Source organism: Momordica charantia (assembly GCF_013281855.1).
Source record: "Momordica charantia cultivar OHB3-1 chromosome 1 unlocalized genomic scaffold, Mcharantia_2.0 BLBB01000001.1, whole genome shotgun sequence".
Classification (NCBI taxonomy): domain Eukaryota; kingdom Viridiplantae; phylum Streptophyta; class Magnoliopsida; order Cucurbitales; family Cucurbitaceae; genus Momordica; species Momordica charantia.
Genome location: NW_028275157.1, coordinates 22,270,406 through 22,290,875, shown reverse-complemented (window position 1 = coordinate 22,290,875; position 20,470 = coordinate 22,270,406). Strand labels below are relative to the sequence as shown.

Genomic DNA, 20,470 nt, shown 5'->3' with positions numbered 1-20,470 from the left:
CACATCCCTGAAAACCTTTCCACATTTTCAACCATCAGTGGGTAGTTGTGTAGTGTTTTATGCATACAATAGTATTATATCATCCTGTCTCTCACCGCCCACACCCGACTAACAAAAAAATATTTGGAAATTTTTCCAATATTTTAATAGAATTTGAAATTTTTAAATATAGAAATTTATATATATAACTGTTGAATCCAACTAGAATGTTTAATCATAACTAAGATAGAAAATTGTAAAAATATAAAATATCTTTGAAAAATAGTAAGGTCGATAATAATAGGCATAGAGATAGATTCTCACTGATCAGGACTTAAGTTTTTTTGTCTCAAAATATAGTGCAATAATGCAAGTGACTAAACGATCATTAGAACTTTCCACTTAAGTTTTTTTGTCTCAAAATATAGTGCAATAATGCAAGTGACTAAACGATAATTAGAACTTTCAACTTTCAATCTAAAGCTACGTTTAAAATAACATAATTTGTAGAATTTATAATATGTTAGCTAACCATCCTTTGGGAATCTTAAATCAAATAATAATGAAATAATTCACATGGGGTGCAAACGCAAAGAGCCAAAAGAGAGGGGGTAAATAGTGGGTCAGAGTTCGCGGCCCTTCCTTTGAAATTACATGTCAATTTCAACTTTATGAACAAAGAACATCCCAAAACAAATTATAATCGTTCTTTTTTTTCTCATAGATTTAATTATTTACAACAAAAATCATATTTTCTTTTCTTTTTCCATTTTTCTTAACTAAATATAGCTCAACTTATTAAAGTTCACATTTGGAGTGTTTTCAATCCTTTTAATCCTGTATTCTGATATTACTAAAAGAAGCATGGTTTTGATTTTTGATTTATTTATTTTATTTGAGTTCAGCACGGTTTTGATTTTATAACTTCATTGGGTCCAGCTTATACCACCAAACAACCTTGAAGAAAAAGCAGATTTGGAAAAGAAAAAAAAAAGAAAAGGAAATAATCTGTTCAACTTTGTGGCACCTGGTAGCTTCCTAGCAAATGGCTGCAGGTGGGGTGGTTATAAGTAGAGAAGCTGTTCAACTTTGAACAAAATTTGGGTCTCACAATTGCATCAAACTAAACTATGCAGTCTTCAAGAACCAGAAGCCCTGCTCCTTTTCTATCCAAGACTTATGATCTGTTAGAAGAAGCTGGAAGCTTCCATTTTAAAGCAGCTCATCATGAAGAAGAAGAAGAAGAAAATGGTGGCAATCCTAGGATTGTGTCCTGGAATGCAGAGGGAAGTGGGTTCATAGTTTGGTCTCCTACTGAGTTCTCTGAGATTTTATTGCCCAAGTACTTCAAGCACAATAATTTCTCTAGCTTCATTCGCCAGCTTAATACCTATGTATGTGATTCTCTCTCTCTCTTTCTCTCTCTGGGAATGCCCCACCATTGCTATTCCCATAAACATCCTGAAAGACGAGTTGATCATTTAGATCCAAGAGGCGCTTTTCCTAATTTTTTGAATACTGGTATTCGTCCTTGGAAATTGGATCTATACATATAGTTTATCTATAATACATATTCTTCATACTCTAATCCTGTAGAATTCGAAGATGCCATATTTAGTTACCACTAAATCGAAAAGCTTAAGATGATAGGTTACAATATTAGTAACCTTATCTTTCGGACGTCATTTTCTAGGAAGGGTTTCGATCTAGTTCTTGTGATTTTGGAGACAGGGCTTCAAGAAAACGTCGCCAAAGAGGTGGGAGTTCAAGCACGAGAAGTTTCAGCGGGGAAACAGGCACATGTTAGGGGAGATTGTACGTAAGAAGTGTGAACCAAGTGTGTTTCCAGCCTTTCTAAGATCGTCTCGTGAAGGGGATACAACAATAGTGGCTGCTGATCGGGAGAATGACGACCATATGTTACTAATGGAAGAGAACAAGAACCTAAGAAGACAGAAGCAGGAATTGCAGACAAAAATAGCCCAGTTCAAAGAACTCCATATTAGACTGCTGGACTGTCTCGGTCAGTGCATTGAGAAATAGCCTATGGAATTTTGCTAATTAGGAAGATGGGTTGGTTGTAAAATTTTTAGAAAGGAATGCTTTTGGGTCATTATCCACCTGTAAGTTTCAACGAAGTTGTGATAACGTATTGCCTTTCTGTAAAAGTTGATATAAACAACTAACAAATCATTCTGCACTAGTTTGATGGTCTAAACTTATAATCTAATATTAACATAACCAAATAACAAATTGAAATACGCAAGTCAAAAGAATTTAAGTAAAGAAATGCTTTCAGTTTAAAAGTGGTAAGTTTAGGGAGAGTTTGAATGCATCTAGTTTGCCACAGCTTGTTTATGGATTATGAAATAGGAATAGATCTCACGTGATTTATTTTGAAGATACCAGAAGATGCTAGAGGAGAGTTTGGTTTGGATTGTCCTACTGATCTTAAAAGTCCAAAAATGCAACACAAAATTTTCTGCCTTTTCCATAAAGTAAAAGATTTTGACTTTGAAAATGAAAAAGAGTAATGGCGAGCGCCATTTCTTTCTCCATAACACCTACCCCTTGATTTATTTCTATTGACAAAGAGATATTAGCATACCTTTTATTCTTTGGACCAGTTTTCTTCAGAAGGCCAACAGTTTCAACCGTAGCATTTTCCCAAGCAGAGTTATGGATCTGAAGCTGCCCTACAAAATCCTATCGAGAAAACTCATTTGCAGATTCTTAGTCCAAGCAACATTAAAAGAAGAATGTAACAGCTATTTCAAACACATTTAATTCAAATCAAATGATTGGTTCCGTCTATCACTACTTGTACAGGGTGTAATGCAAATGTAATTTCTAAGTCATTTAATACACACATGACAGAACTATGAAATTAAACTTTTTATACTCATTATAGAGTGTGGACAGAAACCTGATCCGACATTATTATAGCCTGAAGCTACGAGAATTCAAGAGGTTTCAGGACAGGTACTCCTACAAAGTGGGAACTGGGAAATATAAGTCCCAACTTTTAGCATGAAAGCACGATTTCTCATCATTGAAAACCCAACTAAAGAAGCAAGAAAATGAACAAAGTTTCCAGTAACAGGTAAAAACACACATGATATAATTCAAACTCGTCGGTCACCAGGACAACCTCTTGCTTTTACATGCAGTAACATTTAAGGGTCAGAGATCAATCAAAATTACAACTAATAAGAGCAAGCTTTGGAAAATATATAATGTCAATGATTGATGTAGTGAGGCAGTTGAACGAGGATGCGGATACACCCCCAAGAAGCTCATGTTGATACTACTCGGATAGAGAAGATTTCAGTTCTCCATTATTTCGTAGCTCCAGCACAATATCACAGCCCCCTATAAGCTCGCCTTTGTAATAAAGCTGGGGAAAGGTTGGCCAGTTGGAATAGGCTTTCAACCCCTGCCTCACTTCCTCGTCACTTAAGATATCAAAGGACCCAAAACCGACTCCCTCCTCCTTGAGGGCATTAACAACTTTAGAACTGAAACCACATCTTGGAGCATCTGGTGTACCCTTCATAAACAGCATAACTGGAGAAGAAGTGGTCAATTTTTTCAGACGATCTTCTATAGTTTCTTTCTTGATGATTCCTTTATTTGTTAAAACTTTCTTAAGTTCTCCACTTCTCTGCATTTGCAAGGCAATATCTGATCCACCAATCAGTTCACCCTTGATATACAGTTGGGGGTAACTAGACCAGTTTGAATAATCTTTGAGCCCCTGGCGGACTTCATCGTCCAAAAGAATATCAAAACTCTCAAAGTCCACATTTTCCTCTCGAAGGATTGCAACCACCTTGTGACTAAAACCACATTTTGGTTCATCAGGTTTTCCTTTCATAAACAGCATAACAGGACTAGAATTTACTAGCATTTTAAGACGAGAGGCTAGAGCTGCACTCAATCCACCTGAGGTATCACCTGTTGTCCTATTCAGTTCAGCAGCCTTTACTTCATCTGAAGCTATGCTTCCAATGCCATGATCTCTGAAGACTTCCTTCAACTCACCACTCTCATGCATTGCAATTACTATGTCACACCCACCTAGTAGCTCCCCTTTGCAATAGATCTGCGGAAATGTTGGCCAGTTAGAGAACTTCTTCAATCCCTCACGAATCTCATTGTCTGATAGGATATCAAAACTTCCAAATTTCACATTTTCTTCCTTCAAAATGTCAACAACTTTTCGACTAAACCCACATCTTGGCTCTTCAGGGCTTCCTTTCATGAATAACATGATTGGACTGGAGTCAATAAGTTGTTGTATTTGCTTCTGCAAAGCACTGCTCAATCCAGGTTGCACCTTGCTTTCAGTAACAGAACCATTGTCCCTTGCCAATTCTCTCACTGTCTCAAGAACAATGGCCCCTGCAGCCGTCCCAAGGCTAGCTGGGGCTGCAGGTTCTCCGGTGTTAATTGCCCCAGAAGCTTTAGCAACTTTATTAGCCAAGCTAGATGGATCCGCCCCCTCTAAGGTATCAACAGTCTTGCCATCCTGAAACAGAAAATTAATTACAATGCAATTAATTTTGTTCTCTACAATAGACGTTAGTTGAGCCTACACATTCCAAGCATCTCTAACTTTTTTGGTGTTTAATATGGAAACATATAACAATATCCTTGACCTACTCTTACAACAACGCACCCAAAGCCACTACAAAGAAAGGATGAACGTGGAAAAGGAAAAGTGCATTAAAAATAAATTCTGAAAGTTGCCCCTTGCCCAGTTGGCAAAGGCTTGAGATCTCTAGGTTATACCAACTTAGAGGTCTCAAGTTCAAACTTTCTTGTGAGTTTAATACCAAAAACTCTTGATGTCTTTCGGATCCAAGCCTTGGGGTAGGCACGGATGCCCCTGTATAGAGGAGCAAGGCTCCAACTCCTCGTTATAAAAAAAATTAATAATAATAAATTCTGAAAGCACAAAAATTTACTATGTAACAATTACCGATCAACAACAACAATTAGGAAGCCCACTACTACATCATATCCTAAGCAATTCTTGTTTTATTTTTCTTTCTGTTCATATACATTTCTAGTAAAAAATGATGAATTCAATTTACTTTTATAATTACTCACAAGAGAGAAACTAAAAACTTCCAGTAAATTTAAGGTCAATTCTTGCTTTGGAAAAATCAACAAAAGAACCAGGGAAACTTCAAAGCCAAGTTCAAAGATCAGACAGCCAAAACATTGTCATCTCTCCGGCTAATACAATTGGATCAACTACAGGTTGGAAACCATCCTTACACAAGTCAAAACAGTAACAAGATTCCATAATCCACCAAACCAACTTGGCAATTAGAAATAATTCAACTCAAATAAACTCGGCACAACCATTCCCCAAAATCCAGATGAACGCAAGAAAATTACAAAGAAAAAAGTAACAGAATACTCGAACAGACCTTGATAAATACAAAGTAAGGCACAGCAGCAACCGAGTAAGCCTCCGATATTTCGGGTTGTTCTTCAGCTTCAACCTATAATCTCCATGAACAACTAAGAAGATATACAATCGAAGTAATAAAAATTGACAGGCAGAAAAAGGATCACAAAATACAAGTAGTAAAGAGAGATAGAGAAACCCACCCTTAAGAAATGAGCGTGAGGAAAATCGGTAGAAAGGTGTGAAAAGACCTGGTCCATGTGCTTGGAAGCTTCACACCATGAGGCCCAGAAGTGGAGGATAAGCATGGCATCACTCCGGAGCAGGCCGTCCAGCTCCGCCTTCGATTTCACGTCCTTCACAGACCCACTCATTGTTCTTCCTGACCCGCACCACAGACAGACGGGCGATCAAAACTTGACTCTGAAATTCAATCGCGAATATAAAATAAAAAACCTAGAAGACAATGCTGAAGCGTGAAGCTTCTCTCTTTTTCTTTCCTTTTTGTTTTTAAATTTAAAAGCTTTTCTCCTTGTACTTATATTATAGCCATCGTATTAAATATATTTCCATTCATGTTTACGTGCAGTCATCAGTTGCACGTAGATGTGAACTTAAATCCACATTCCATCGTCATAGTACAAAAATATCAATAAAATATTATTAATATATATCTAATATTAATATTAATTATTTTTTTATTTTTTTATAAATAGAAAAATATTTATTTGTTAATTTAAATATCTTTTATAATTTTTTTAATTTTCTAACTTTAATCGAAATATCCAAAGACATCGATATTTTATAGATATTTTCATGAAATTGAAACATGACATTTAAAACCTTGGTATTTTTATTATTAAAATAAATAAAACTATGGACCTATACATCAAATATTTGAAAGAATATTTAAAAATTAATAGCTAAACACTACATAAGATGTTTACTATTTTCAAATCCTAATTACGTATGAGTCAAAAATGGAAAAACAAAATTCATAACTACCGAGAAAAACTGTCATTAGGTCAAAACAAGATAGAAATACGAATAGGTTTTATCCCTCAATCTTGATAATTGTGTTTATTTAATCCTCAGACTTTAAAATGCTTAAAAAAAATTCGGGTACTTAAATACTTAAATTGCATCCTTATACTTGCAGTTGATTTTAATTCAAATAAATCTTTCTGAAATATTCCTATGATGATGAGTAAACTAATAAATAATAATTTGCCATAATGTTTACAAGAAAGTGAACTAAATGGATAAAATAAAGACAAAAGCCAATTATAAGTTTTGTTGATGTAATCAGTCAAATTACATCTTTAACTAAAAATTTTTTCTCACTCATATTATCACTTACAAGTTCAATCAACATATCAAATCAACATTTACATAGTATTATTAACCGCACATATTTATTAAAATAAAATCCAAAAGCTCAAAAAATAATAGATGCAACCATTAATGACTTGAATTTTAGTTTAACCTAATATTCAAAGATTTATCTAAAACACACCATGTAGAGATATGTAACTTCTTTTCTAATTCGTATGAAAAGAAAAACAATCACATATCCTATATTATGGGGAGTGTGCTTTAGTGTGTTTTTCAAATATATTTCTACATAATCTATTAACCTATTTCAAAAATACATGGCTTTACTGCTTACACAACTCGTTGCATCAAGCAATTTTAAAAAAAAATACAAGCTTTTGGCCACATACATACACCAGACACTCGGTGCTGTGGATTTAGATTCAGAGAGCACAAAAATATAAAGGTCTTCTCCCGTGATGAAACTAAAATAATCTTCCATCGGTTTCTTGTTTCGGGTTCTTTCAGTTCCATTGCAACCCATTTGTTATCCATGCATTTTTTTTACGAAACTTAATTGTTTTCGATCGATAGTATCCAAACGAATAAGAATGAAACCGCCGTTTTCTTCCTCAGTCCACTCAATTGACTCTTTCTCCAAGAGCTTCATAACCTTTCCAAAAAATAAATGGAGGTAAATCACAACACAAGCAGAGTTCAGATAGAAGCTCATAATGCAACCAGATGTTAGAAGTATGCATCATAAGTTTGCAATATCTTATACCCATACCATCATTTGTGCTGTCAAATAACAAACATTCATGCTTATGTATGTATATATTTCATGCATGCATGCAACTGAGTTTCCTACTAATCCTTTTAATATGTAGGCAGCAATTTCTATCACTCCTCTTTCTTTCTTTGTTCTTTTTCCTTTTTTTTTAACTTCCAACACCTACAAGTTCCAACTTCACTCGTGTCTGATCCCCTCCTTGACCAAAAACTGAGAAGGAAGAAAGAAAAAACAAGAAAGGGTGAACCACAGGGAAAATGTTTCCAGGGTAAGTTCTTACCAAACGTCTACAAGACCGTTTCGAGGTATCTTTATCATTTGCCTCTATTATTACTTTAAGATGTTTGATTGCTGAAAAGAAAACGAAAATAAGTTGTATCAATATATAAAATGGATAACTGAGCCCCATTTGATACTTGTTTTGTTTTTAGTTTTTGATTTATAAGAATGGCTAATTTCTTTCACAATTTTGTTTGAGGTATTTTTTACCTTTCTTAAAGAACAAAGATGAATTTTTAACTAAATTTCAAAAAATAGAAACAAATTTTTAAAAACTATTTTTTGTTTAGCTTTTAATATTTAGCTGAGATATTGAAGACATTTTTGAAAAGTAGATTACTAAACAAAGAAAAATACTGATAGGAGTAGACAACAAAATAGATATTAAATGGGGCCTAAAAATGCAATTACGAACTGAAAATAAGTAAGTAAATAAAAACAGAGGAACTCACATGGGATTTGAGATAGCGAAGAAATTTGAGACTTCAAAACGCTCACTGCCTCCCTGCCACCAAGGTTGTGCAAATCAAGCAATATTTCATCATCTTCAGTATCTGCATTTCTGCTTACGAACAAAACAGAAAAAGTGAGCCTGAAATTGATTTACAGACATCTAAAAAATGCTGTAGTTTGACAAGGCATACTTGTAAAGATCATAACCACCAACCTGGGGTCAAAAATTAACTGGCACGATTGTTCATCTGCTTCTTGAGCCTTTTTACGAAAAAAGTGCCCCTACATCATGCATTTTAGGAACATGAGTTTACACCTCAATATACGAGGTCATGATAACATTTGTACATAAAATAGTTGACCACTATCCCATTTCCCCAGTTGAAAGAAATTGTGTTCATCTTTTGTCATGTAAAGAAATTACTGCATACTCGTAGTTTCATTTTCTCACATATAATAAGTAAACAGGATCAGAATGTTGTTGGTTGAAAACTCCATCAAACCAAGCCCCATCTTACTGGAAGGTTTTGGCACTAACCGTCTGAGATTTTAAACTTCTAAGAGTTTTGCTTTGCCTTTTCCTTCTCTGTTTTGCTTTTTCCTTCGCTCCTTTTTGGAGTTTGTTTCCTTTGAACAATTTTTGTAACTTTTCATTATTTCAATGACAAGTTCGTTTCTTTAGATGTTTTGGGATTGTTTGGGCCCATTCCAGAGATTGTAGGGCGATGATGGAAGAAGTATTGTTATTCCCCCCCATTTCGAGACAAAGGGCGTTTTCTTTGGCAAGCGTGTTTTCTGGCTACTCTATGGGGTATTTGGCAGGAGAGAAACAATAGAATTTTTAGGGGAGTGGAGAGATCTGTGGATTATGTGTGGGATCTTATTAGATTTAACACTTCTCTATGGAGATCGGTCACTAAAGCTTTTTGTAATTATCAGTTAGGAGTCATTCTTTTGGATTGGAGCCTGTTTCTTTAGGGGTTTCCTATTGCTGGGCTGTTTTTTTGTATGCCCTCTTTTTGTAGTTTTTATTCATTTATCTCAATGAAAGTGCAGTTTCTTATCAAAAAAAACATGACAAGTTTGTTTCTTGTTCAAAAAAATTTACAAGTGTGCTTCTGTTTTGATGTTATAACTACGATCATCATCAGGTTGAATAGTAGCTCAAATCTCAATAGCACGCCAAGATAAGATTACTTGGAGAAATGAGCTCTTGCTCTTCTTTGAGAAGTTTAGTTGGAAAGAAATACAAATTCTCCCAGGATATAGGATGACGTCAGGGAAGATATTTGGGACATCAATATTTTCATAGCTTCTTCATGGCATTTTCTCACTCTTTGTTCTGAAATTACACAGTTTCTTATACAGCTACCAATGTGAAAGATTTTCTATAATCCTTTGGCCAAGGGGCGGAGGTAATTTCTTTCGAACTTTTCTTTTCACAATCCCATCTCTTCAATGAAATATAGTTTGTTTCTTATTTTAAAAAAATAATAATAAAAGAAATATGGAAATACAAGATGAAAAACACTACACCATTACCTCATCTGTGAGTTTGGCTGCTCGAACATAATCCCCTTTAGCAAATACATCTATGGCCTATGAACAAATTAATTTTCTCATCTTAGAAGTGATTCGAATGACACTGAAAAAAATCAGTTTATGGCAGATTATACGCGTGTGTGGAAAAGTCAAACCAAGGCACAAAATCCACCTACCGCTGCATAATATTCATTCATTGTGCCCCGGTACTCCCTAACAGCCTTACGAAGAAGTTGGTATGTATTTTCTTCATCGTCAACTGCAGTTTGTAGAGCACTTGTCAGATCAAGAATAATTCAACGGCCAAAATAACAAATTAAAAAATCCAGTAATAAACTCAAACTAGTACCAATTACATTCCTAGAATAATCTTTTAACAGGTCTACATGACAGGACGATTCTATACTTCTTGAACTGTGCAGTAGGAGATCTTGCCCCAGAACATTTCAATAATATATGTACCAGCAATGCGACATGAGCATAATGGTCAAGGCATTCTTACCTCCCTAAAGATATATTCAGCAATTTACTTTATTTACCCCCTTGATTATGCTAAATGATGCACCCCCGTGAAACTTTTTGATTTCTTCAAAATGTGATACACGATTACTGATATTATATTAGTTATGTGGTCCAAAAGACAATGTCATTATTCCTATTAAAAAAATAGAAATACTTCTAAAATTTTAGTGATTTACTTATACAAACAATTGTGCCATAAGAAAGAAACTTTAATCATTTGAAAATTAGAATTGTAAGATATAGAATGTTGAGCGTTTAGAAAGTAAACAATCAATATTGAGAATCTATTTTTCGTCCAACTCCACAGCCAATGCTTTAATCTTCTATGGCTCCGTAAATAAATGTCGAAAAAGATAATTCTGCAGTTACCATCCAAACTATTCTCCGCCTGATGTTCCACATGCTTTTCATCCTCTGCATCCATGTCTTTGAATGGTTCACTCACCAACTGTCCAAATGCTCCAGACCGCTTCATCTTTGATACTGTTCTTCTTCTTGGTAACTCCTCTTCTGGTTCCTCAGAAGCATTAAATAAAGTAGTTAGAATCTCCTTTTGAAGATCGAATCTAGTCTTCCCCAGGTTAGTCAACTCCAAGCCTTTTTTGCTTGAGGCCATATTTCCATTCCTGGATGGACAAAAAATGAACATTAATTTCGAACTAAGTAACGAATAACAAGTTAACTTTGTCCATAAAGAAGTCTTATCCAGATTACTAGCATGTCAGGAAAATTCTTAACATAATATTTGTTCTAAAATGGATACGTAGAATAATGGTTATTCTACTTTTAACAATGACATAGGCTACACGACTGAATATGGAACAATGAGTGAATGAATAGACCAAGCAAACATGCATACCCTCCAGGACTTGAAGACGAAGCTGTAGTCTGCAAAAAAAAAAAACACTCGAGTAAGAAAGAAAATATATATTAAAATGAACTCATATTTCACAAAGCAAAAATGTCATTCTATAATCAAGCAAAGGTTGAACTTTTAAACTAGGGAAAAAATCATTTATACCTTTAAACTTTGCAGGTTGAATCAATTAAACCCCTAAACTAATAATTTTATTAATTAAAACTCTTAAACTTTTCTAGATGAATGTTGTAGGGTTCTTCCTTTGAAAACCATTAACACACATAATTCTCACAAGTGTGTGCAGACTTCTTCAAATGCAAGACTAACGAAATATTAAAGGAAAATGATAAAACAAGTGGGTGGTAGTATCTTTTATCAATATGGTAAGTTTTTCATCTTCTCTTCTTCCTCTATCTTTCTTTTGATGAAAGCCTCTGCAACTCACTTAATTCAGCATTACCCTCTAATATTTCATTAATTCTTCATTTAAATAAGTCTACACATATGTGAGAATTATACATTAACGATTTTTAAATGTAACCATAGCAGAGGGTGTAAATTGATTCACTTGTGAAAGTTTATAGTTTTAATCAATATAATTATTAGTTTAAGGTTTTAATTAATTCAACTGCATACTTTAGGGGTTTTTCAATTGATTTTTTGCCTTTAAATTATTAGAGGAACTTCCACCATAATTTTAACCAGTAACCAGCGGACAAATTAAAATGATTTCATTAATTGTAACGACCCTTTATCCTTTACACAACCTTCTATGTGAAAATGAGTACTCAAGTCAACTAACCGTGCCATTGGGCTTATTACCCGAACCACGTCTTTCCTCCACTGGAATTGTTGACCGATTAAGCAAATTCTCCATGCTCTGAAAACTCAAAAGGATACTCTTTAGAGGAATTAATGGCAAATTATTATGGTGAAATCTCTTTATAAGAAATAGATAGAGCGTGAAAACAAGATGCATGTCTGATCATGACGCTATTAGAAGGTATCTCAGACGTCATTATCGATCAAACAATGAACATAAACAAATTAAGAACTTAAATCTTTCTAAAGTTTAGATCTCGTATTCCATCCTGGATGTTCACAGCCTTAGCTGCACTTTAAAGCCATTTGATATCTACGCTTTTACATGACCAATAAGCCCCACACAGATATAACTATAACTTCCCCCGAAACCCCATGGTCAGGTTAGTAAGAAGCATTTCGCAACAGTTATTTAATTTTTCAAAACTAATTTCTTGGATTTTTACAAAATAAGTAATGAAGGTCGGCACAAATTTGAAGAAGTCATGACATATACAATTAGAGAGAGAAAGAGTTATCAAAAGAAACTGCTGAGTGCTGAAGGTCATAAAGAGAGGATAGACTCCACTCAGAACTGCAATTCTTGAAAAGCATCAGAGGCTGAAAAAGCCATTAAAACTGACAATATGCATACCTTTTTCATATCATATCCACAACTACCTGCAAAAACAATACAAATTCTGGTTACTGGTTAGATTTTTCACATATTATTCAATAATAAGCATTTCAATAAGAAGCCAATTTCCATGAAAATACTTCATACTAATACAAGTAAACTATAAACAAGACAATATACAAACCCAGAATTCTATTGCAATAGATGGAAATTCTTATATTATTGTTATTTATTCTAAACTCTCTTCTAGGCTTATAAATACTAAACTAATTGTCATCTTCGAAATCAAGTTGCTTTCAACAACTTTCCTTTGTAGGGCTAGCTGGGTCAAATACTTAAAGCTGGCACATATCTCAAACCATCAGCAATACAAATAAGTCTTGGATATTAAGTACAATGGTTAAAGAGACTAGTAGGACTTACATAATATTTAAACAATTACTTCGCTGTGAAAGCACTATAATTCACGGAGGAATTTCTGTTTGATGAAATAAAAACATAATTGCATCTAAAACACTTCTTGACCCTCAAAGAATTTAGAAATACCAAACCAAAACAGACATTTCAAGGCTATTGTTGGTTCAATTCTTGTATATTGAAGATACTAACTATTGAAGTTCCGAACAATGCATAAGGTTGAGATGAAACAATCAAATAAAAGAGTTGTTTAGAAGTATTACAGTAGAGAGTTCTGAAATATTCAATTAACACGTCTCAAAAAAACTTGTATTTCAAAAGGCCAAACAATAATCTTATTTTTAGACAGATTTGTAACTTATAAATCATGATAATTATTGTAAGGTTCTGACCCACAAACTTCTAACACAATTCCCTATGATTCTAACAATCTTCACACACAATTAAACTGTTGTGATTTTAATAGTATGTAATGCAAATCAGACAGACAACAAACAAATCTTGGCCTACTGGACAAACATAAGGTATCTGGTTAATTTCCCATAACTTGATATTTGAAAGACACCATTGAAGATAACTAGCAAAGATAAAAAAAAACAGCCTACCAAGAACTTCTCGAATCACTTCCCTCTTCAACCTGAACCCATCCCCAAGCATTTTGAAGAGGAAATTTTCCATATCTTGATGCAGGTGGGACTCGCTAGTGAAATTCGTACAATCTCCTTCACTCGAAGATTCATGCAAAACCTTTACCCCCACCTTCACCGGTTTATATACCTGAGTAAACTGATTTGCTGATGACTTCGACCTAGCATATTCTTTACCAATAACGCTCGAAACTGTGCCTGCTGAGAAAGGCTGAATCTTTGGCTTTGCAGTTTTTTGGCTCCCATTGCCTTGGTATGAATTCTCAGAACCTTTACACAAATTATCTCCATTTCCTATCTTGCCATTAGATGCGGAGCTAGGGGTGCTTCCCTGCGTTTGGTACAAGATTTCAGCAGCCAAATCTGCACTGTAGTCTGCCTTCAAATAGGCAGAAGCTATTTCATCAAGTGAAAATGTAGAACCAAAAGCATCAAGCAAAGACTTGAGCACCACGTCCTCCTTGCCGAATTTTGATGCGTTCACTCCATATGCTTCCTTTCCTGTCATTCTTTTCAGATCATAGGAAGTGGTAAAGCAAAGATCAAATACATTTCTACAGCGAGCAAACTTGCAATAAAAATTAAAACTCAAAAGTTAAATTATTTCCATTTTATCCAAGGTTAACCACAATGGAAACCAAGGACATGAGTTTCATTAAAATCATGATGATGATAATAATTTTAAAATAATAATAATAATGATAACAAACACATTCCAAATAGATGATTAAAATGGTAGAGGTTACTGGACATCGTAGATTAAACCAGTGACATGACTGCCAAAAACAGAGAAAAGGAGATATAGCAGATCCAAGATGATTAAAATGGTAGAGGTTACTGGACATCGTAGATTAATCCAATGTCCCACTGAAGCCTGGATTCTTCAAAAGCCCGAACAACTCACGAGAAAAAAAAAAAATACCAGTATCAAAGTATATCCAGAAATTATCTGGGTGACAAAACTCAATGTCATGAACGGGGAGAGATGCTGAGTGTTGTATTACCTCACTCTTCCATGTTTCTCTCGTTCTTGTATATATATATTCACACATTGTTAAGACCACACAAGCTCACACATCAATGAAAACCAAATAGAGATCCGGAAGAAATGCGGACATATTTGATTGTAATTTTCAGTTCTGGCTTCGTTATAATGAAAATGTCGAACAAGAAACGGATTCCCGGTAAAAATGCAGCAGTAAATAAATCCATAACTGAAAATCACAGTCAAATATGTCCGGATTTCAACTTGGGAAGAACTCAAACTTCCAAACAAAGTCGGCATTCGTTGGAAGAAAGAAAAACGAAATCACAAACAAAAAGATTGTTAGACCCATAACTCTATATTGAAAATCGACTCCAACTCCGACAGAAACATACGAAATCTTCGGGAAAAAAATTAACCTGGAGTGTGCTTGATAGGAGTTGGGTGAGGCTTGCTGTCAATGGTAGCGGTAGTGAGGAACCGATTACTGAGTAATGAGTGGGCGCCGCATCCTACTTTTATAAATAAAAAACAATTAAAATTGTTCGAACAGATAGCGAATCGAAATGCTTTTTGGCGCGTCGATGATCGGCTCGCTTCGAGGAGAAGTTTTGATTTGGACTCTTCCCACGCGTGACGCGTCTACCCAGTGAAGCTAAGGAAGTGTATTATGTGTGCTGTTGATTTTGTCCATTTGGGGATAGAAGTCAATTAGTTTTGGTTATTGCAATTTGTAGCAATAATATTTCGTATATTATTTAACTAATATTCTAATTTCCCATCTAAAATGATTGTGTTAAAACCGCTTTTTGTTTCATTTCTCTATATAAAAAAATCATTTTCATTACTGTTAAATGATAAAAACGACGCGACAATAAGAGATACTTCGACAATACGAACTATTTAAGTCACGAAGTACCTTGGCCAAATAATTATACAATTTTAGATTATCTATTGTATAATAATATTGTTAAATGATTAAAAAAATCATATTATTAAAAACTAATCTCCAAAAAGTATTTATGACAAGTGACTCATTTTTTAATTTGGTTAATACCCTTTAATTTTATTTTTTTTTTGCAATTTCCCCGTCATGTTAGATATCTGTCTTCATTTTTATTTTTGTTAGTACAACATATGAGGATAGGGGATCGAACTCACAACATTAGATATATATATTACGATCCGTCTTCATTTTAGCGTGAAAGTAGTTATAAGAGTTGTTTTGAACCATTCCAAAACACAAAAAGATAAAAATAAGCCAACATCAACTAAGTTCCAAGACAGTTAAGAAGCATAATTGAAACTATCTTATGTTCACGTGTATATATAATTTGACAACTTATCATCAAATTCATAACCACGTCCTATTTTTTGTTTATTTTCTTATTTAATTGACAAAATAAGTTAAAAGTGAGTATAGTTCAACGGTAATTGACATATGTCTCAAATCCAAGAGAATAGAGATTATGAATACAATATTCTATTCCACGTATTATACTAAAAAAAAGATAAAAATAAGAGTCAACAAAATAATTTAAAAAATTGAAGATAGAAATGAAAATTTTGAAATAATAGAGGCATGATTACAACGAAGCCTAAATTCAAGGCGTTTCGTACAATTTAACGAAAGATAAAATCAGGGAAAAGAAAAATAAGGAAAAAGAAAATTCCGACAATACGTGATCTTGAGACAGGTCAACCATTAACGCGCGATCAAAAGGTGTGGTCTACCCTTTCACAATGCTCCTCCGTGCGTTCGCATTTTCATCCCTTCTCGTCTCCTCGTTAACATTACACGCAGAGAGGAACAAAACAATCGCTACAGAGACACAAGGATTTGAAGGAAGCTTCGTATTATATGATGATACCGCAGCAATGGGCGTCTCCTTGTGGAAACCAATGCACGCACAAATACGCAGCACTCACCCAGATTCCTTGTAATTCCTTCTCTCTATCATCCATTTTTACAGCATTTTTCTCTCTTCCGCATTCCTAGAATCTATATCTTTTACGCATTTCTTCGATTACTTCATTAGACACGTCTAAAAAGTGGGTGCGGTTCGTAAGTTTAAGAACCCACCCTTCTTTAATGTTAAGCTAGAAACTCACGTCGCGTAAATCCGTTCTATTTTTCGTCGGATGCTGAACGCTATGGTCGAATACCGGACTCCTTGCGTCTGATTGGGTTATTACTTATTCTTATTACGCATGATTTTGCTAGGAAGCTGTATTTTGGATGAAACAGTTGATGGAAATGCCCGCATTTGTAATAGATTAAGGGAGAATATACTTTTAACCCTATGTTCCGTTTTAAAATTTGAGTTTTCGTGAATTGTATTTGTGATATGGATTTGGGGGTCCAATGTTGAGGATATCAATTTATTCGACTTAGGCAGTTGATAGTGCGAACGGAGATGGTTAGTTTCGTGTGGGATCCTTGAATATGGTGCTAGTTGACGTGGTTTTAATTTTGTTAATGTTTGAATTTGGGTAGTTTAATAATACTTTGTTCTGCATAATCTCAATGGTTTCAATGTAGGGCGGGTATTTTGCAAAAAGGGGTGTGATGCCGATGGGGAGGACTGGGAGGAATGTAAGTAGTTCTTCTTCTCATCTTTCATTTTTTCATTTCACAATATTTTTCTTCCAGATGTATTTTTCCTGCTTTTCTTGTGGTCTTGTGTGATTTAATTTTTAGTGTACATGTCATTTATCATTTTTGAGTGCTCAGTTGATTAGTTTATTGAGGTTCATTGAGATCTTGGGGCACACGGTTTAGTTGTGTTGAATGCTACAACTTGCTATAGTTATTTTCAGCAACATTCATTGTAGGCAGAAAATTACTGGTCCAGCAGAAATTTTTTCTGCTTCCTCTTTGATTTTCCCAATGAATTGAGGCAATGTACAGTAGTGCTGAATGTCCCTCCAAACCCTTAATTTGAGTAAGATTGGTTACCACTGCTTTCTTCCAAATGCTAGATTGCGGGTTCTAGAGAGCTCTCTTGTCAAAATCCTGACCAACACTGTTAGTTGGGGGAGAGTATCCATAAAAATGCTAATAGCATGTTAATATAGCTTGTGATAATTGAAAACATTCATATGGTTTTTCTCTTTTCATGGTTTTTTCTGTACTTATATGATATCTGATCATTTAGTTTAATCTTTACCGTTATAGATAAATTGTAGCTTTTAACAGTTATTAATGTGTTATTCGTGATAAGTAAAGGCTAATAGAACAATCTTGTTTGATGGTTTATAATTGTAAGACGATGGAATTCTAACAATCAAATGTTTAATATTGTTCATAAATATTAATCGTTGCTGTTGTTGAATCTCAAGGCTTGGAAGAATGCACTGAGATATGCTACAAGGATCCTGTACTTAAGGATCACCAGTGGAGTGCTTACATTGACCGATCTCCTGGAGCTGCCAGTTACTCAGAGGTACTTTATCGTCGTGGTATTATTTTAAAGAATTTATTTGATTCTGATGGTTTTCGTCGTTGATAGTTTGAACGAATAATATCTCAGCAACCCACCTCTCTAGTAATCACCATTCACCAAACATTCTCTCTGCTCTGACAGGATATGTGAACTATGAACATTTTAAGTTAATTCATATGTAGTATCTTTTGTTACAACCCATTTGTTAATTATACCTACTTTTGGATTTTGACTCTTTGCTGCTAACAGGAATGTTTTCACGCCTGTGTATCTGGTTGTGGCTTTAAGGTGAGTTTGATCCTATTAGGAATAAGCTTCTGGTCACTTTTACTTGCATTTATGAATAGTAACCGTGTGAAGTAGTAGTTGGAAGACTCATTTCATATGTTAAGTAAATGTCCAAACTGTAGATTAAGTCCTTAGTTCAAGTTCAATAATTCTTTGACTTTAATAGTCCCCCATCTCCTTTTTCAAAAAATGAGTTTTAAGCTGCTTTAGAAAACGAAAATGCTTTGTCACGATTTAAAACCTTGAACCGAATCATGGACGTGATACTCCCTGCACTCATTTTTTTCAATATACATACAGTGTTAGTGCCTGCACCCTGCAGCATGGTTTTGCTACTCATACTCGTATTCGGCCTAAACATGTAGTGGGACGTTGACATTGTTGATAAATGCTGAATGCTTGAAAGCCATGCAATCCTCCCCTGTACCTTCTTTTAAACAGTTAAAATTAAGCATTACCTAGAGCTATATTTTATACGAAGGGTGTAGTCTGATATTCTAAGATGCTGGTGTTATTGAGTGATTATCATGCATTAACTTTTCTACTAATGTCTTGCCATTCTGATAGCCTTAAGAAAAGTAATAGAAACTTTCATGTTTAGTAATTAACAATTCTAACGTTCTCGTATTCTGATGATGTTTCACTTTCTGTGATTAGTTTGAAGTCGATTCGGAGAAAGCTGACAAAATCCAACCAAACAGGCCTGTGAAACCAGCGCCTGTGGTTCCAACGCCATCCCCTCGACCTCCAATCACTGAATCTAATACCAAAAATGAAGATTTACCAAGCACTTCTGCATAGCAGTGGAACAAGAAAACCCACCGCATCAAAATTATAGTTAGTCAGTTAGGTTCTAGTTTTCCTTTAACCTCTTACATTCCTCTGGGGAATCCTTATAACCAGCAACCTCAATTGCAATGCAGGCTTACGTCTCCCGTTGCATGATATCTTTTCCCACGAGTGAGCTTCCAAATTCTGTTGGATGATGTATTATGACACTCACTTGTAAGTTCAGTCCTTCCTTGCCTGTGAAAGGACATAGGTTTCTGACATAGATGTTTGTCCCGTATGCTGAGAGTTGCTAATTGCTATGTTGTAGTTTTCACTTTGGCTTTACTAGTCAACGATTTTTGTGAAACGATGATGCGTATGGTGAAACAGGTTGCTGTTGTTTCGGAGAAGAACTTTTGGAGAACTTGTGTTTCTTTGGACTGAGCTCGTAGAAGTATATTAGCAGGATTCAACTCATTAGGAATTTGAGAAATGCAGGGCCTATTGATATGCCATCTGGATTTCGTGAATATTTGAAGCTGTTTTTTTTTTTTTTTGGTTATGTTATCCAAAATGTGAAAATTCTGAAAATAATATTTTTATATTTCCAATTTTTAGATTTTGAATTTGAAACTTTAAAATGTAAACTCACATTAAATTAAAAACATATAAAAGTTTTGCTAAATTTATGGTTTCATGTTATAAATTCATTTCATTTTTGTTAAAAATTAAAATATGCAAAACATAATATATTATAAATTAGGGTAAAATATATTTTTGATCCAAGTTTCAAAATGAACATTTTAGTTCCTGAGGTTTGGTCCTTGAAGTTTAAAGTATGTGTCAACTTGGTCCCTGAAGTTACTAATATTAGCTGGAAATGGAAAAGGGTGCAAGAGATAAGGAGATGAGAGAGAAAGTACAACCACTTACACATATATTTTTAATTAATATAATTTGCTACATCAGTAACTACAATAAACAATTTAATTGCAATTTGTCACGTCATTTTAATATTAATTAATTAATAGTAAAAAAAAAATACAGAGACCAAACTATTTTCCAAACTTCAGGGACCAAAAGTGTTCATTTTAAAACTTCAGGGATCAAGTTGACAACTACTTTAAACCTCAAAGACCAAAAGTGTTCATTTTGAAACTTTAGGGACCAATTAGACACCTACCTCAAACCTCAAAGACAAAAAATGTTTATTTTGAAACTTCAAGGACCAAGTAGATATCTACCTCAAACCTCAGGGACTAAAAATGTATTTTTTTTCTATAAATTATATAATATTGTGAACTAATAATTGTAC

The 20,470-nt window shown here is 34.4% G+C and overlaps 4 protein-coding genes across 12 annotated transcripts; 2 read left to right on the top strand and 2 right to left on the bottom strand.

Annotated features, from left to right (window-relative positions):
- Positions 1–617: 617 nt before the first annotated feature.
- Positions 618–2,197, top strand: LOC111012446 (heat stress transcription factor B-2a). The gene is made up of 2 exons (XM_022286599.2): positions 618–1,373; positions 1,711–2,197. Exons 1-2 carry the CDS (start codon positions 1,110–1,112, stop codon positions 2,020–2,022), a joined length of 576 nt encoding a protein of 191 aa, XP_022142291.1. The 5' UTR covers positions 618–1,109; the 3' UTR covers positions 2,023–2,197.
- An 879-nt stretch (positions 2,198–3,076) lies between these two features.
- On the bottom strand, positions 3,077–5,927 carry GRXS17 (thioredoxin family protein). Its single transcript, XM_022286547.2, has 3 exons — positions 5,605–5,927; positions 5,421–5,495; positions 3,077–4,510 (listed from the first exon to the last, which is right to left on the bottom strand). The coding sequence occupies exons 1-3, from the start codon at positions 5,773–5,775 to the stop codon at positions 3,287–3,289; spliced, it is 1,470 nt and encodes a 489-aa protein (XP_022142239.1). The 5' UTR covers positions 5,776–5,927; the 3' UTR covers positions 3,077–3,286.
- Positions 5,928–6,866: 939 nt separating this feature from the next.
- On the bottom strand, positions 6,867–15,284 carry SDE5 (silencing defective 5). Of its 3 annotated transcripts, XM_022286542.2 has the most exons (12): positions 15,070–15,281; positions 13,624–14,174; positions 12,620–12,645; positions 11,966–12,043; positions 11,164–11,192; positions 10,674–10,930; positions 9,959–10,041; positions 9,783–9,839; positions 8,455–8,522; positions 8,240–8,349; positions 7,789–7,859; positions 6,867–7,388 (listed from the first exon to the last, which is right to left on the bottom strand). In XM_022286542.2, the coding sequence occupies exons 2-12, from the start codon at positions 14,171–14,173 to the stop codon at positions 7,263–7,265; spliced, it is 1,455 nt and encodes a 484-aa protein (XP_022142234.1). In that variant the 5' UTR covers position 14,174; positions 15,070–15,281; the 3' UTR covers positions 6,867–7,262. The 3 variants fall into 3 exon arrangements, with proteins under 3 accessions (XP_022142234.1, XP_022142236.1, XP_022142235.1); XM_022286544.2 differs by lacking the exon at positions 7,789–7,859 and having other exon boundaries at positions 15,070–15,283; XM_022286543.2 differs by lacking the exon at positions 7,789–7,859 and having other exon boundaries at positions 7,293–7,718; positions 15,070–15,284.
- A 1,057-nt stretch (positions 15,285–16,341) lies between these two features.
- Positions 16,342–19,685, top strand: LOC111012509 (defensin-like protein). Of its 7 annotated transcripts, none has more exons than XR_002601595.2 (7): positions 16,348–16,590; positions 17,193–17,246; positions 17,993–18,096; positions 18,346–18,384; positions 19,042–19,221; positions 19,308–19,389; positions 19,546–19,685. XR_002601595.2 is itself a non-coding variant. In XM_022286679.2 (6 exons), the coding sequence occupies exons 1-5, from the start codon at positions 16,512–16,514 to the stop codon at positions 19,183–19,185; spliced, it is 420 nt and encodes a 139-aa protein (XP_022142371.1). In that variant the 5' UTR covers positions 16,348–16,511; the 3' UTR covers positions 19,186–19,221; positions 19,308–19,579. The 7 variants fall into 7 exon arrangements, 4 of the variants coding, with proteins under 4 accessions (XP_087976997.1, XP_022142371.1, XP_022142370.1 ...); XR_002601594.2 differs by having other exon boundaries at positions 19,042–19,229; XM_022286679.2 differs by having other exon boundaries at positions 19,308–19,579.
- Positions 19,686–20,470: the final 785 nt, after the last annotated feature.

What these genes read in the sequence shown, in the direction of transcription:
- GRXS17 (XM_022286547.2), bottom strand. Translation starts at nt 5,775, where the DNA reads ATGAGTGGGTCTGTGAAGGACGTGAAATCGAAGGCGGAGCTGGACGGC. An exon ending in CTCACGCTCATTTCTTAAGG is followed by an intron (nt 5,496 to 5,604) that starts GTGGGTTTCTCT and finishes TGGAGATTATAG; the next exon opens with GTTGAAGCTGAAGAACAACC. An exon ending in CTTACTTTGTATTTATCAAG is followed by an intron (nt 4,511 to 5,420) that starts GTCTGTTCGAGT and finishes TTTCTGTTTCAG; the next exon opens with GATGGCAAGACTGTTGATAC.
- LOC111012446 (XM_022286599.2), top strand. Translation starts at nt 1,110, where the DNA reads ATGCAGTCTTCAAGAACCAGAAGCCCTGCTCCTTTTCTATCCAAGACT. An exon ending in TTCGCCAGCTTAATACCTAT is followed by an intron (nt 1,374 to 1,710) that starts GTATGTGATTCT and finishes TTTTGGAGACAG; the next exon opens with GGCTTCAAGAAAACGTCGCC.
- SDE5 (XM_022286542.2), bottom strand. Translation starts at nt 14,173, where the DNA reads ATGACAGGAAAGGAAGCATATGGAGTGAACGCATCAAAATTCGGCAAG. An exon ending in AGTGATTCGAGAAGTTCTTG is followed by an intron (nt 12,646 to 13,623) that starts GTAGGCTGTTTT and finishes TTGTTTTTGCAG; the next exon opens with GTAGTTGTGGATATGATATG. An exon ending in TCGTCTTCAAGTCCTGGAGG is followed by an intron (nt 10,931 to 11,163) that starts GTATGCATGTTT and finishes TTGTCCATCCAG; the next exon opens with GAATGGAAATATGGCCTCAA.
- LOC111012509 (XM_022286679.2), top strand. Translation starts at nt 16,512, where the DNA reads ATGATGATACCGCAGCAATGGGCGTCTCCTTGTGGAAACCAATGCACG. An exon ending in GAGCTGCCAGTTACTCAGAG is followed by an intron (nt 18,097 to 18,345) that starts GTACTTTATCGT and finishes TGCTGCTAACAG; the next exon opens with GAATGTTTTCACGCCTGTGT. An exon ending in TATCTGGTTGTGGCTTTAAG is followed by an intron (nt 18,385 to 19,041) that starts GTGAGTTTGATC and finishes TTCTGTGATTAG; the next exon opens with TTTGAAGTCGATTCGGAGAA.